Source organism: Bos indicus x Bos taurus, chromosome 10 (genome assembly GCF_003369695.1).
Source record: "Bos indicus x Bos taurus breed Angus x Brahman F1 hybrid chromosome 10, Bos_hybrid_MaternalHap_v2.0, whole genome shotgun sequence".
NCBI lineage: Eukaryota > Metazoa > Chordata > Mammalia > Artiodactyla > Bovidae > Bos > Bos indicus x Bos taurus.
Window position 1 is genome coordinate 70060587 of NC_040085.1, and position 14190 is coordinate 70074776.

General features: G+C 38.7%; 1 protein-coding gene across 8 annotated transcripts in view; it reads left to right on the plus strand.

The window, feature by feature from the left end:
* Positions 1–14190, plus strand: part of SYNE2 (spectrin repeat containing nuclear envelope protein 2) — a 324652-nt gene that overhangs the window by 191742 nt on the left and 118720 nt on the right. For all 8 annotated transcript variants that reach the window (XM_027554279.1, XM_027554281.1, XM_027554283.1 and 5 more), the window contains 5 exons: positions 1106–1243; positions 7162–7347; positions 8962–9084; positions 10511–10693; positions 13007–13138. In XM_027554279.1, coding sequence (XP_027410080.1) covers positions 1106–1243; positions 7162–7347; positions 8962–9084; positions 10511–10693; positions 13007–13138 — 762 coding nt within the window. The remainder of the gene's footprint in view (positions 1–1105; positions 1244–7161; positions 7348–8961; positions 9085–10510; positions 10694–13006; positions 13139–14190) is intronic.

The window sequence follows — 14190 nt, forward strand, 5'->3', positions numbered from 1 at the left end:
TACGCAGAGCCAGTGGTGGTAGTGAGATGGGTTTAAAACAGAAATACATATTCAGAGGCAGCTGGTTTCCCTTGAATTGCCAGTTTTAGGACCTGAGGCTAGAGCCATACCATAGGTTCAAGTGGTCATCGAGGGGACAATATTTCACAGCTGGCAAAACTGGTATCTCAGTCCTACAACTAAATTCTACCAACAATGAGAATGAACTTGGAAGAGACATCTAAGCTCAAGATGGGGCCTTGATTGCAGCCTTGTGGCATCCTGAGCTGAGGACCCACCTAAGCTATGCCTGGACTCATACTCCATGGAAACTATGAGATAATAAGCAGGAATCCAAAAGTGAGACCACATAGGATTTCCCAGGCAGTCCAGTGGTTAAGACTTTGCCTTCCAGTGCAAGGGGTGTGGGTTTGATCTCTGCTCAGGGAGCAAAGATCCCACATACCTTGTGACCAAAAACCAAAATATAAAACAGAAGGAATATTGTAACAAATTCAATAAGGACTTTAAAAATGGTCCACATCAAAAAAAAAAAAAGAACTTTAAAAATAAGCCAGAGCACACAGGATTCTGGGTGAGAATTAGACTTCTCAAGAGGTAAGAGAGGCAGGCAATCTCAAGTATCCCTGGAGAGAACCAGAGAGAGAACATCATTCGGGAACAAGACACCCCACCCTCCCTCCAAGTAAGGGTCATGGTGGATGAGTTGTGCATGTGATCTAGCAGGAGCAAGGCAGTAACCTACTCTCAGAAGGACTGGGATGCTGCAGGACAAGGCCCTGGACAGGAAAACCAAGTGGAAACCCAGTTTTCAGAATAGAGCATAAAATGGGAACCAGACCAGTTGCAAAGCTAACTTGGAACCCATGCTGAGGCCTGTAGTGCCGGGATAGAACTTCTTCAATCCTTCCCCCTTGTGGCCAGGATTCAGTTTATAGATTGAAGGATTGAAAGCTGGATGGGGTGGGCAAGTGTCCCAGCTGTGGGGCGTGGAGCCCTGTGAGACCTGACACCACTGACTCACAGCAACCAATTCTTTATTCAAGAATCGTTTGACTCAAGGAGGAGGAATCAGACTGAGTTTGGTTCTGCCTCTCTTTCACAGGCCACAATTAAGATGGAAGAATATCATGATCTTTTGAAGAGTACTGAGGCTTGGATAGAAAATACCAGTCGTTTGCTGGCTGATCCTGCAGACTATGACTCTTCAAAGACACTGAGTCACCATGCTAGCACCCTTCAGGTGAGTGAGCTTTCACTGTTTCCTGGGTGTCACAGAATCTATATAATGATTAATGGCTTAGCCTGACCATCATGATGCTTTCCTCCCCGCGTCTTTCCTATAAAATACAACCTTATCCTGAAGCATGCCAAATGTCAGAAGGAAGTTTGGGAGAGTGGCAGGCTCTAGATAGGGGTTTTGGAGACCAGGATCTAGTTCTTTCTGTCCTCATGAGTATGTCATGATTTTATGAATAATTCACTGTGTCCTCCCTGGGCCACGGTTTTCCCCATTTGTAAAGTGAGAATGTGGCACTGAATGGTGGTGATGGTTTTGATCGTAGAATTCCAAGGCGGCTCCCAATAGTCCTGTTCCCTGGTGTACATGACCTGAATAATCCCCCTCTCTTGAGTGTGGGCAGGAGTATGAGTATGTGATGGGAGAGTCACTCTGTTGATTAAGTTACAGCATATAGAGATGTATATGGGATAGTCACTCCCATGAATACATGATTGATCATGGATATATGATTTTAAAACTCCCTGGTAACAGACTAGAATAAGATTCTCCTGCTAGATTGAATAAGTAAGACCTCATACCATGAGAGGTCTTCCCACGTGGTACTGGTGGTAAAGAACCCACCTGCCAATGCAGGAGACTTACGAGACAAGTGCTTAATCTCTGGGTCAGGAAGGTCCCCTGGAGGAGGAAATGGCAGCCTACCCCAGTATTCTTGCCTGAAAAATCCCATGGACAGAGAAGACTTGTGGGCTACAGTCCATAGGGTCACAAAGAGTTGGACACGACTGAGCACGCATGCATAGCATAGCATACTATGAAAGGACCCCAAGGCCAAGACCCTTGCTGCTAAGTCACTTCAGTCGTGTCCGACTCTGTGCGACCCCATAGACACCAGCCCACCACGCTTCCCCGTCCATGGGATTCTCCAGGCAAGAACACTGGAGTGGGTTGCCATTTCCTTCTCCGATGCATGAAAGTGAAAAGTGAAAGTGAAGTCGCTCAGTCGTGTGCAACTCTTTGCGGGTAAAACTAGAATCTCAGTCCTACAGCTAAATTCTACCAACAACCAGAATGAACTTGGCAGAGAAACTTATACTCTGATGGCACCTTGATTGCAGCCTTGTGGCATCCTGACCTGAGGACCCACCTAAGCCTGGACTCATAAGCCATGGAAACTATGAGATAATAATTTTGTTTTATTTTAAGCTGCTAAGTTTGTGGTAATTAGTTATATAGCATTAGAAAACTAATCTGTCGTTCCTTCCAGTACTAGCACACCATGATTCCAAAGTTCCTATCTCCTTCCTGGTGCTCCACAGATGCCCTGTGTTTCCATACTAACCTACAAAGACAAAACAAATAAAAGTCTTTTCCTACTCAGGGCCATGACTGCTAGAAATCTGGACACCAAGTGTTGGCTTAAACTTTATTGTGAAGGGATATTTCCCTTCTCTCATATTATTCAGCCATGAGAAAGAATCTCTTAGGAGAAGGTTTATCCTATAACAGCTTTTAGAGTAATCAGACCTCAAAGCTGAAATAGCTCCTTTTTTATATCTTTTAAGTAGCACAATGTGTCCCTGAGTAACAGCTGACCTCTGGGTGTTTGAGATTTGTTGGCACACTTTTTTCCCTATGGCAACAATTGTAAGGATATTGCATTTTCACCTACTTTGTTTCTTTTTACCCTTGCCTGTAATTGATGCCCCCACCTCTTGGGTTGATGTTCCACATATCCAAAACATACCATCTTTTATTTTATTTCAAATCATTTATTTATTTTTGGCTGCACCGTGAGTGGCATGTGGGATGTTAGTTCCCCAACCGAGGAATGAACCCATGTCCTCTACCCTGGAAGCTCAGAGTCTTAACCACTGGACCGCCGGGAAAGTCCTTCATCTTTTTGTTCTAAATCACTTGGCGGATTCATTTCAATATTTGGCAAAACTAACACAATATTGTAAAGTTTAAAAATAAAATAAAAAATAAATAAAATGTAAAAAAAAGTAAAAAAATAAAATAAAAATAAAAAAATTGGCAAATAGGAAAAAAAAAAAAAAAGAATTTTGCAAAGACGGAAGAGAGGAACGATGCTTGTTTTTTCCTCAAATTCTCCTTAGGAGTTTTTTTTTTTTTTTTAAACTGTACAAGAATGAACTCACACAAAAACAGCTGAACTATTACTGCCTTCTTCTGACACAGTGTAAAAGTGTGGAAGTGTCTCTCAAACTGTTCAGGATACCCTTCTTTGCTGGCCTTTGTTTAGGAGCTGGAACTGAGTAGAATTTAGGTTATTTGGTGGAAAAGTAGGGACAAGGGGACGTGCAGGCTGATACCCACAGAATGTAACCTAGTAAATCCCTAAATGGGAGATAAGTCACAAATAACTAGTTACATGTGAATACCTCACTTTGTTCCTGTTTTGAAAATAGTTGTCCTACTTTAGAATGTTGTTGTTCTTTAGTCACTAAGTCCTGTCCAACTCTTGCAACACCATGGACTGTAGTCTGCCAGGCTCCTCGGCCCATGGTATTTCCCAAGCAAGAATACTGGAGTGGGTTGCCATTTCCTTCTCCAGGGGTCTTTGCAACCCAGGGATTGAACCCGGGTCTCCTGCAATAGCAAGTGGATTCTTTACCACTGAGCCACCAGGAAGCCCTGTACTTCCCTTAATAGCCTGCAGCAAAAGTAGGATTTGGAAAAGATTGGATGAGAGCCCTGAGTAGCAGAGTTGGATATTTCAAGTTTGGGGCTACATACATATACTGCTGTACAACTCATTACTCCTAAAGTTATCTGCTTAAAACAAGAAACATTTCATATCTCACAGTTCATGTGGGTCAGGAATTCAGGCATGGCTTTACCTGAGTGCTTCTGGCTCAAGGTCTCTTAAGAGAATGCAGTCAAGGTGTCAGCCAAGGGTGTGGTCTCATTTGAAGGCTCAGTTTGGGTGAAGGAAGAGAGAGGATGCACTTCCAAGTTCATTCACGTGGTTGTTGTCAGGCCTGAGAAGATCCACTTCCATTCGCAGACAGGTGACCCTCTCTGCAAGACTGCCTCATGGTGTGGCAGCTGGCTTCCTTCACCATGAACAATCTAAAAGATATCGAAGAGCTCCCAAGACAGAAACGGTCTCTTACAATCTAATCTTGGAAGTGACAGCTCATCATTTCCACCATATCTTATTAGAAGTATATCAATAAGCTCAGCCTACAATCGAGGGAACTGATTATAAGGACATGAGTGCCAGGAGGTAGGGACTGCATGTGTGTGTGTGTGAGTTGCTCAGTTGTGTCCAACTCTTGTGTGTCCAACTCTTTGTGAACTGTAGCCTGCCAGGCTCCTCTGTCCATGGGGATTCTCCAAACAAGAATACTGAAGTGGGTAGCCATTCCCTTCTCCAGGGGATCTTCCCAATCCAAGGATCGAACCCAGGTCTCCTGCACTGTAGGCAGAGTCTTTACCACCTAAACCGCCAGGGAATCCCTATGAGCAAAGCTACTGAAAACAATGATTTACAAATCTTTGTGTGGACGTGTGTTTTCACAGATTGCTGGCTCTTACAGTATTTAGCTAGGTCAGAAACTGGCAAATTATTTTCCAAAATGGCTGTACCATTTTTCATTCCCACTAATAATATGAGTTCTAATTAATTATCCTGTATTTTTGTCAGGACTTGATATTATCTTTTACATTTTACTCTAGTGACATGTAGTGGCATCTCATTGTGATTTAAATGGCATTTCTTTAATGACTAATGATTAATTTATTTGAGCATTTATTTGTATACTTACTTGTCATTTGTACACTTCCTTTGTGAAGTCTGTTCAGTTTTTCTTTATTGCCCAGTTTTAAATTGGGTTGTCTGTCTTTTTATTATTGAATTATAAGAGTGATTTATACAGTATTCTAAAATCCAGTCCTTTATTAGGAATGTAATTTACAAATATTTTTTCCCAGTTTGTGGCTTGTCTTTTCATTCTCTCAATATTATATTTCAGAGATCAAATGTTATTACTTTGATGGGGTCTAATTAATAAATATTTTTTCATTTATGTATTATTCTTTTGTGTTGTATCTAAGAAATCTTCTTCTAACCCAAGGTCACTAGGATTTCCTCGTATCTTCTAGAAATTTTATAGGTTTAACTCTTAGTATGTTATGAAGTGAGAATTAAGGTTCACTTTTTTCCCTCTGGGGGTAGCCAATTGTTCTAGCACCACATTTTGAAAGGGCTCACCCTTGAATTACTTCAGTGCTTTGTTGAAAATCAATGACCTCTCATATATGTGAGTCTGTTTCTGGAACGTCTTATTCTATTGATCTATGTGACCAATATGATACAACTTTGATTACTATAGTAAGTCTTGCAATCAGGGAGCATAAATTCTTCAACTTAGTCCTTCTTTTTCAAATTTGTTTTGGCTAATCTGAGTCTTTTGCATTTCCATACAAGTTATATAAGTTTTAGAATCAGCTTCTGTATCTATGCAGAGGTCTGTTGGAATTTTGAGTGGGATTGAATCAAATCTAGATCAGTTTGGTGAGAATTTACATCTTAGCCATATTAACTGTTCCTATCTAAGAACATGATGTTTCTCTATTTATTCTGGTCTTCTTTAATTTCTCTTTAATGTAAATTGTTAAATTTATACCTGTGTATTTTTTGATGCTATTGTAAATAGTATTATTGGAAAAAGCATTGGTTTTAGTTTTGGTTTCCTTAAAGTTTTCTTCTGCTGGGATTTTGAGTGAAGTCAGTAACCTTATTAATTTTAGACTTGATTCTAGTCTAGAAATAACTAGATTTCTAGTTGCATGGTCTTTCTCATGTCAGTTATTTTTTATGAAATTATCTGAAGGCAACATTATCAGGTTGAACATTTCCAACAGGTGGCTGAGATATTTTGATATCTTACGTTTGAAAGTCAATGATTATAATTATCAAAAGGAAAAAAAGAAAAATTATAAGGAAGAATGTCTGAGAGACTTTAAAAATGGATGTTTTCCACTTTTATTTGGTTTTATCAGCTAGAACTCTTTGGTATCAAATTATTCAAGTGACTTCAAGCTATAAGGTTGTCTCACAGAAGTCAGTGACTCCGTGTGGTCAGGCCAAGGAGGACACTGGCACCGGGACTGGCAAGCCACCGAACTGCCTCTTCATTTCTCATCCCCACTTCATCTATGTATTTCTCCAAAGCCCATGTTCCCAAAATTACAAATCAGCCAACTGAATGGCTTTCTTGGCCCTAGTTCCAAATTTATAGAGGGATGGACTTACAGGTCAGGTGTTTCTGATTCTGTTAATGACGGTGGAGGAGCAGGGCTACATGCTGTAAGACAGCTGCTGCAAGCCCACTGAAATGGAGTAGACAGTCTATAGTTACTACTGCCACTGAAGAGAATGTTCGGTGTTTCACTGTTGTGCAGTCACTCAGTCGTGTCCGACTCTTTGTGACCCCATGAACTGTACCCTGCTAGGCTTCCCTGTCCTTCACTATCTCCTGGAGTTTGCTTAAGCACATGTCCATTGAGTCAGTGATGCCATCCAACTATCTCATCCTCTGTCACCCTCTTCTCCTCCTGCCCTCAATCTTTCCCAGCATCAAAGTCTTTTCCAGTGTTTCATCACAAAAGTGGAAATGAACAGGAGTTTGAAATATTGAGACAAATTCAGATTTTCTCTGATTTAATTTTTTTAACTAAGGTATAATTCGCATAAAACATTTATTAGTTTCAGGTGTCCAATAGAATGATTCAATATTTGTATGTATTGCAAAATGATCACTCACATTAAGTCTAGTTGACATCCATCACCATACATAGTTATAGAATTTTCTCTATTTTAAATTTTGATTACCTTGTTCCAATATCTTGCTGTTTCTCTCTCATTTTTCATGTTTTCCGTTATCTAGATGGCTTTGGAAGATTCAGAACAGAAGCACACTCTTTTACATTCAGTTTTCACGGATCTCGAAGACCTGTCAGCGATTTTTGAGACAGATGACTTAGCACAGTCCATACAAGAGTTAAGTCATCAAGTAGCAGCTTTACAACAAAGAATCATAGAAAGCCTTCCACAGATTCAGCGAATGGCTGATGTAAGTCGGCACTATAAAGATGTAACTTCTTATTTTAAGTTTATATTTCATTTAGTAAATTAGACTTATGCTGCCAATCAGTTCCTACAAAGACACATTGATCTGATATATATTTTTTATTTATGTTATTTTTTGAATGATACTTTACTTTGTGCCCTATAGTACAACTACAATAAAAAATCATATCCCCATTCTCAGTTCAGAAGTGGTCTTTTAAAAGGGAGGAATCTTGGTCAAATATGCTCAGTGTATTCTCTTTGTCAGAGAGGAGATATTATTGATTTTAAAGCACAGATTAGCAAAGAGGGAGTTAAAACAGACAGCTTCCCAAGACTTCCATGACCTATAGCAAATATTTTTTGAGAGGATGCTGTATATGAGCCACTGGACTTTTAAATAATTTTATTTATTTTAGCTTGAAACGTGTGAGGCATTTATCTAAGGATGGAGTCACACAGCAAAGGCAGATGCAGTTAGTCTTAGTAATTTACCTTTTACTTCTCAGTAACATTCCCTGCAGTACACTTAAGTAACTTCAGAGCATCATACTTGTTAAATATTCTTATTCCAAAACTGTTAAATGTGTCTACAACTTTTCACAGAAATTACCATAAAATGCATTATATACTTTTATATACTTTCTTAAATGTAAGGTGCAGAAAATAATTTCAATATGATTGAACTTCTCATAATATGAAGACATCACTATAAATTACTATAATTACTGCTTCATTTGCTTGTAGAGTTATGTTTGTCCTGTATTGAATGGCTCTAAATTGCTATAATTTGAAACCCTTTGTCGATTTCTATGTAGTTTTTTCTATTTCCTTCATTATTAGGCATACCTTATTTTTGCTGCACTTTATTTGCATTAAGCTCTAGAGATCTGAAGGCCTTCTTACAGTGTGAGTGGACTTTAAAATGCAGGTTTTATAGCACATATTCTTAAATATGGGGGTTTGATAGCAAAAATTGCAGCGTTTTTACTTTAATGTTTCGGCCATGTTCTAGAGGTTGAAGTTGACGGGAGAATAGCCACTGGACAAATGATCTATTGTTTATGTTAACCTGAGTAGGTTATAAGGTAATTTAATGATGCTGCACATGACAACAGTTTGTTAGGGAATTGGCAAGAAAATCTGTCAGTTTTCTAGCTCCTTGTGTGTTTGCTTCCCAAGGGTGACTGTATCATTCTACTTAGAGTAGTAAGAATTTTTTTTCAACATTAGACCCACTTGTATTCAAGTGTTTGAGCACATTCCAAAGATAAATCTAAAGAGTTTGCACATAATTGACAATTTACTTAAAATTGTTTCAGATGCATTCTGCTTTTGTTCTCATAGCATAAATAATTAAATATTGGCCTCTCGAGGATCTTTAACCCAGCAACTATATGCAGTGCTTTGTACTGTTACATGCCATTACTAACAGAACGGCGTTTTTATTGAAAACAATCTACATTATCTGTGAAGCACTTGGTTAGTTTTTAAGAGATACAAGTGGCAAACATGTTTTGGTTAAACGTGAAAATAAATGGCAACAAATTGTGTTTTATAAAGATGATTAACATATAATATGCTGTGTGAGTGTGTTATTTTGTTTATGAAATTCTAGGATGTGGTTGCCATTGAAACAGAAGTAAAATCAATGGAGAAGAAAGTTTCAAAAATCAAAGCTATCCTGTTATCCAAAGAAATATTTGATTTTTCACCTGAAGAACATCTTAAGCATGGAGAGGTAAGCATAGATCTGTTTAAAAATCTTTTCTCTTAGTACTTATTATGCTTATTTAAAAATATGTAATAATATGTGATTTAAAGTAAGAGCAAGATCAAGTTGAGAATGACTATAAGGCAATGGCACCCCACTCCAGTACTCTTGCCTGGAAAATCCCATGGACGGAGGAGCCTGGTAGGCTGCAGTCCATGAGGTCGCTAAGAGTTGGACATGACTGAGCGACTTCACTTTCACTTTTCACTTTTATGCATTGGAGGGGGAAATGGCAACCCACTCCAGTGTTCTTGCCTGGAGAATCCCAGGGACAGAGGAGCCTGGTAGGAGGCCTTCTATGGGGTCGCACAGAGTTGGACACGACTGAAGTGACTTAGCAGCATCATGTTTTAAATCCTATTCATAGTGGTCTCTGTATAAAGATCATTTTCCTATAAGTTATTTTTTCAATTAATTTCTTCCTAAAACTTCAAGGTTTGGCAGTTTTTCCTTCAAGTCAAACCTAAGTGTTTAATAGTCTAGGAGCTTATGCCTCTGAGTCAGGAGAACTGGGTTCCAGCCTCAGCTGCTCTGCCTCTGTGCCTTTACACGATTGGTTAATATTTCTTGGATTTGCTTTCATGACTATGCGGTGGTAATGCAGTGATTATGTTGGACAATTATAACATATACAGAGCCTCTAGCACAGAAGCTGGGACATACTGAACAGCAGGCAGATGTTGGTTCCCCCTCAGCCTATCGGTTAAGAGCGTGGACTTTGGGCTCAAGCAGCCCTGGGTTCTAATCCCAACCCTGCCTCTTTGTGATGTGCCCTCATATGGGTCTTCTAACTTCTATGAACCCAATTTCCTTACGTGTTTTTATCTCTGCCTCCTAGGACAGTTATGAAGATTAGAGGAAATAATGTATATGCAATGCTTAGTAAAGTGAATACTGTCTTATAATTTATTCACTATGTAAATCCAGATTTCTATGGACAGGATGTCATTAAGGTGAAGTAGAAGTATACTTTTGAGACTTAAGAACTTTGACAGGATAGTTATCCCTTCCGTGCAGTAAGCATGTTTTGAGGGTCTGTTAGTGGGAAGCCCTGTGCTGGGTGCAGTTGCTGTGAGAGTTAGTAAGAGGGCATTACCTACCTTACGTGGCTCACTGCCTGGCGACAACACAGAAAGCGAAACAATGGTTCTACGGACAGAGGTGGGAGGGCAGAAGGAAGGAAGGCTGTCCAAATGCGTCATGTTGTGCTGGAGGGCACGTTTGCCCCCCACATTCTTTCCGGAGACCCCCTAACTACCAGATCACAAGTAATATTAGTTCTTTTCAACCTGAGCTAAGAAACTGTTTCAAAGCTGTAAAGACAGACGTTTAATATTTAATCGACTTAAGAGTGGCCTTTTTGTCCCCCACTTGTGTACCATGTTTATCTAAGGTGATACTGGAAAATATACGTCCCATGAAGAAAACCATTGCTGAAATCGTGTCTTACCAAGTGGAACTGAGGTTACCCCAGACAGGAATGAAGCCTCTGCCTGTGTTTGAGCGGACAAATCGGCTTTTACAAGACATAAAACTGTTGGAAAACGTGACTCAGGAGCAAAATGAGTTGTTAAAGGTGAGTGGCTTGTGATGACAGCCAGCCTGTTGGATGAAAATGTTCAGCAAAAGCTGGTTTTGTTTTCAGTTTTAAAGCTTGGGTAGATCAAATTCCCATGACAGTAAGACACTGCCTGTGTTGATTCTTTTTGGTCTCTTCCAGTATTATTATCCAGGAGCCAGCATTGATATAAGAGAGCATTTTATTGTTCAAATGGAGCTAACATGATTTTTTCTTAGCTCTTACCCTTGTTCTGGTTGAAGACATTGAAGCATAGTTATGGTCTGTTTCATTCCATTCTTTAATAATTGAAGATCTACATGGGTAAAATGCTATGGGAAAAGATTCAACCTGCATAGTGCATTTGCAGTCACATGAGGCCAACAGACCCAACAATAATCTCTCTATACATCTCAGTTGCTTTCCTTTTAATCATTTCATTTTATTACCAACATGATGCAGGTCAAGTAGGCACTTTGCCATTTTATTTTTACACGTTAGGAAACTAGTGTCCAAAGGTTAGGTGATTTGATAAAATACCAGAGTTAACATGTGTTAGGATTAATTTATGTATGAATAAGACAAAAATTGGGGTTTCTAGCCTCCTAGTATTATTCTTCATATTAGAGTCTCTTCTTTCTAACTGATGGCATCTTCTAGCCTCTCCCTGAGGGCTTTCTTTTTATTCTTACATTTTGATTGATCTCAAGCCAAAGAATAGATAAAAATTGCATTTTACTTTGGTTTGTGTTCCTAGATCAACAACCACTCCTATAGGGAAAGAAAGTTCCTGAAACAGCCATGGACTTTTCAACCCTCTTAGTAGACTCCCACATTCTGCCTACTGTTCTTGATTAGGGGGTCAGGGTAGGAGAAAAAGTTATTTTTCCTCCTTCCCACTCATACCCTAGTTATAGGAAGAAAACTGCTATCTCCTTCTCCCTCTTCAGTTTCATTCACATTTGGTGGTCACTCTGTTCTCCTAAGATTTGAGGATATTGTATCTCTGGTTTGAGTCTTAGCTCACAGTCTCTCTGCCTAGCTACTAATCTGTTGACGTTATTTCCTAACACCCACAGGGGATCTGGCACTCAATGTACTATTTTTTTTAATAATATAAAGAGAAAACAAAAAGCAACGATAGAAAGTTTGATCTGTTTTTCATCTTTTTGTGTTTTATTGGTCTCTTGGTTAGAAAAAGAAAATAACAGTCCTGACTATGCTTTAAAATGACTCCTTCACAAGATGAAAGGGGGAAATAGAAGAGGAAATTAGGTTTTGTACCAAGTTAGATATCAAGCTGTGCTGCTAAAATTTTCCATCTTATTGTGTTAGTGGAAATCAGATATCATCTCAGGTATTTCAAAGCTAAGTAATCTGATAGTAATGCAAATCATAGAATATGGTGCATTTCTTTTAATTTCTAGTTAGATATTGTTGTAAGTGCTCTCATTGTAGAAAATAAGACAAATTACTTTTGGGGGGAGTAATGGGATGCAGCTCATTACTGAGGGCTGGGAAACAGGTGTGTGCAGTGAACATAGTTATTCATTTCCAGCCTGTGGCTAAAATTATAGTTAAATGTTAAAGAAAATATAAGGAAGAATTCTGTGTCGACCAGAAACTTTGTAGTTTCAAAAGGCATTTGGTTTCATTGTGAAGCATACCAAGGAAATATCCAGATCTTCTTTTGAAGTCCATTTCTTTGACTTTCATCACACTTTGATTGTATCATTTAGCACACTGGTAGGTTCAAGCTCTTAACACCAGATTCCAGATATTGTTCTGGTCTGCCTTATTCTTCAAACTCTCAAGCCTCAACCTCTTACCACAAAATATACCTCACAGATCCCAAAGAGTACCAGGTGAGGATGAGTCTGTACCAGGGAAATCTATCATTTCTCAAATCACTTGCCCTTTCCATTCTCAGTTAGGATTGTCACCTCTTTGTGTAGAAATATGACAAGGAATATGTATTAAATGTCTTACGTGACTATCAGTAATTTCATAAAACTTAGCCTCTTTGTTTATATGCTATCAAATGCGTCCCAGAATAAGCCCATTACACTGGGACAACTTAAGAGCAAATGTATGTCTGATTCCACTCCCAGCATTGCCCAAGGTGCTCTGGCATCTAGTAGAGCAAGTCGGTCAGGTGCCAGCTTTGCATATGTTGTCCTCTATGTTGAGACTACCATTCCCTATTAAAAACTGTGTAGTTGTGTATTTGATAGAATTGATTGGAGTTTAGAACAGGGTTAGACATTGAAAGGAACCCATTGGTCTAGTCATTGGATTGTAACAGATTCTTTTGGGGGATTTATTTTATAGATAGCCATAAAACAGACAAATGAATGCAATGAAGAAATGGAAAAATTGAAGCAGATCTTAAATAATTATCCAGCTGAATTCTCCCATGAACATATGTCAACAGACCAAGCTGCCAACCTGTCACAAGTACAGGTATGTTTCTTTCATTTCATCTGTCTCATTCATTTGTCCAGCAGTTCATTCACTTTCTAAGCTGTTGATATCTAGAAACCTTTTTGATGATCTGGTGTATTTCCTACTTATCTCTTTCAATTGAAGGTATTTTATGTATATGATTACTTTCTATGCCTATTTCATTAAATAGGCTATTATATAATTATCATAATGAAAGTCTCTTCAAGTATCTTTAGCCTCAACTTGGTGCATTTTGGCTGGTACCAAAGAAGCTGATGTTACACACGGTATTGGACAACCTGACTTCCCAGCTAGCATTCTGACATAGGGGTCATGCAGGCTGGGCTTTAGAGGTAAAGACTGAATGATGTTGTAATAAAGAGTTCCATATACTAAGCAGTCTCACCATATGCCATAATTAACAATGTCCTACGGGCCCAGTTACAATGGTTTGCATGTTAACTCTCTATTGCCATCAAGTTGGTGTTGGCAAGCAGTTGCTGTGGTATTGTTTCTGTGAGTCATAGGTCAAATTCTTTAATATCTAAAGTGAAGTATGAGGGAGTCTAAGATGACACAAGCTATTAAGTGGTGGACTCAATAAGGCAGACTCAATGTGTTAGTGATTCAGTATTAGAACAGTGTCATATTTCCCTTTACATTAAAAAATTCAAGAACTCCAAAGAGCTTTCATGTATATTAAAGTTCAGAAATGTAAATATATCTGTTATTTTAAAATAGTGATAGTAAACCCATTAAATATTAATGGAAATTATATTTTACAGGGAAAAAATATAGTGAGAAGAGTGACATTGTTTTGCATTTTTGCAAATCTCATGAGGATCTGGCTTTCTAGGAGACAGCTAGATTCTCACCTGGTTCTGCATTCAATCTTTTGAGGTATATAGTTTTGTGTGAAGCATATAAAGATTTCCAACCTCTCAAAGACACATACATGGAAGAGAAATATTTTAATAATGCTTTTGAATAATTTTGGACATCCTTTGAAATGACACTAAACTCTGACAAGTAGCATTACTCACAGGTTCATTGTTAAATGGAATTTGGAG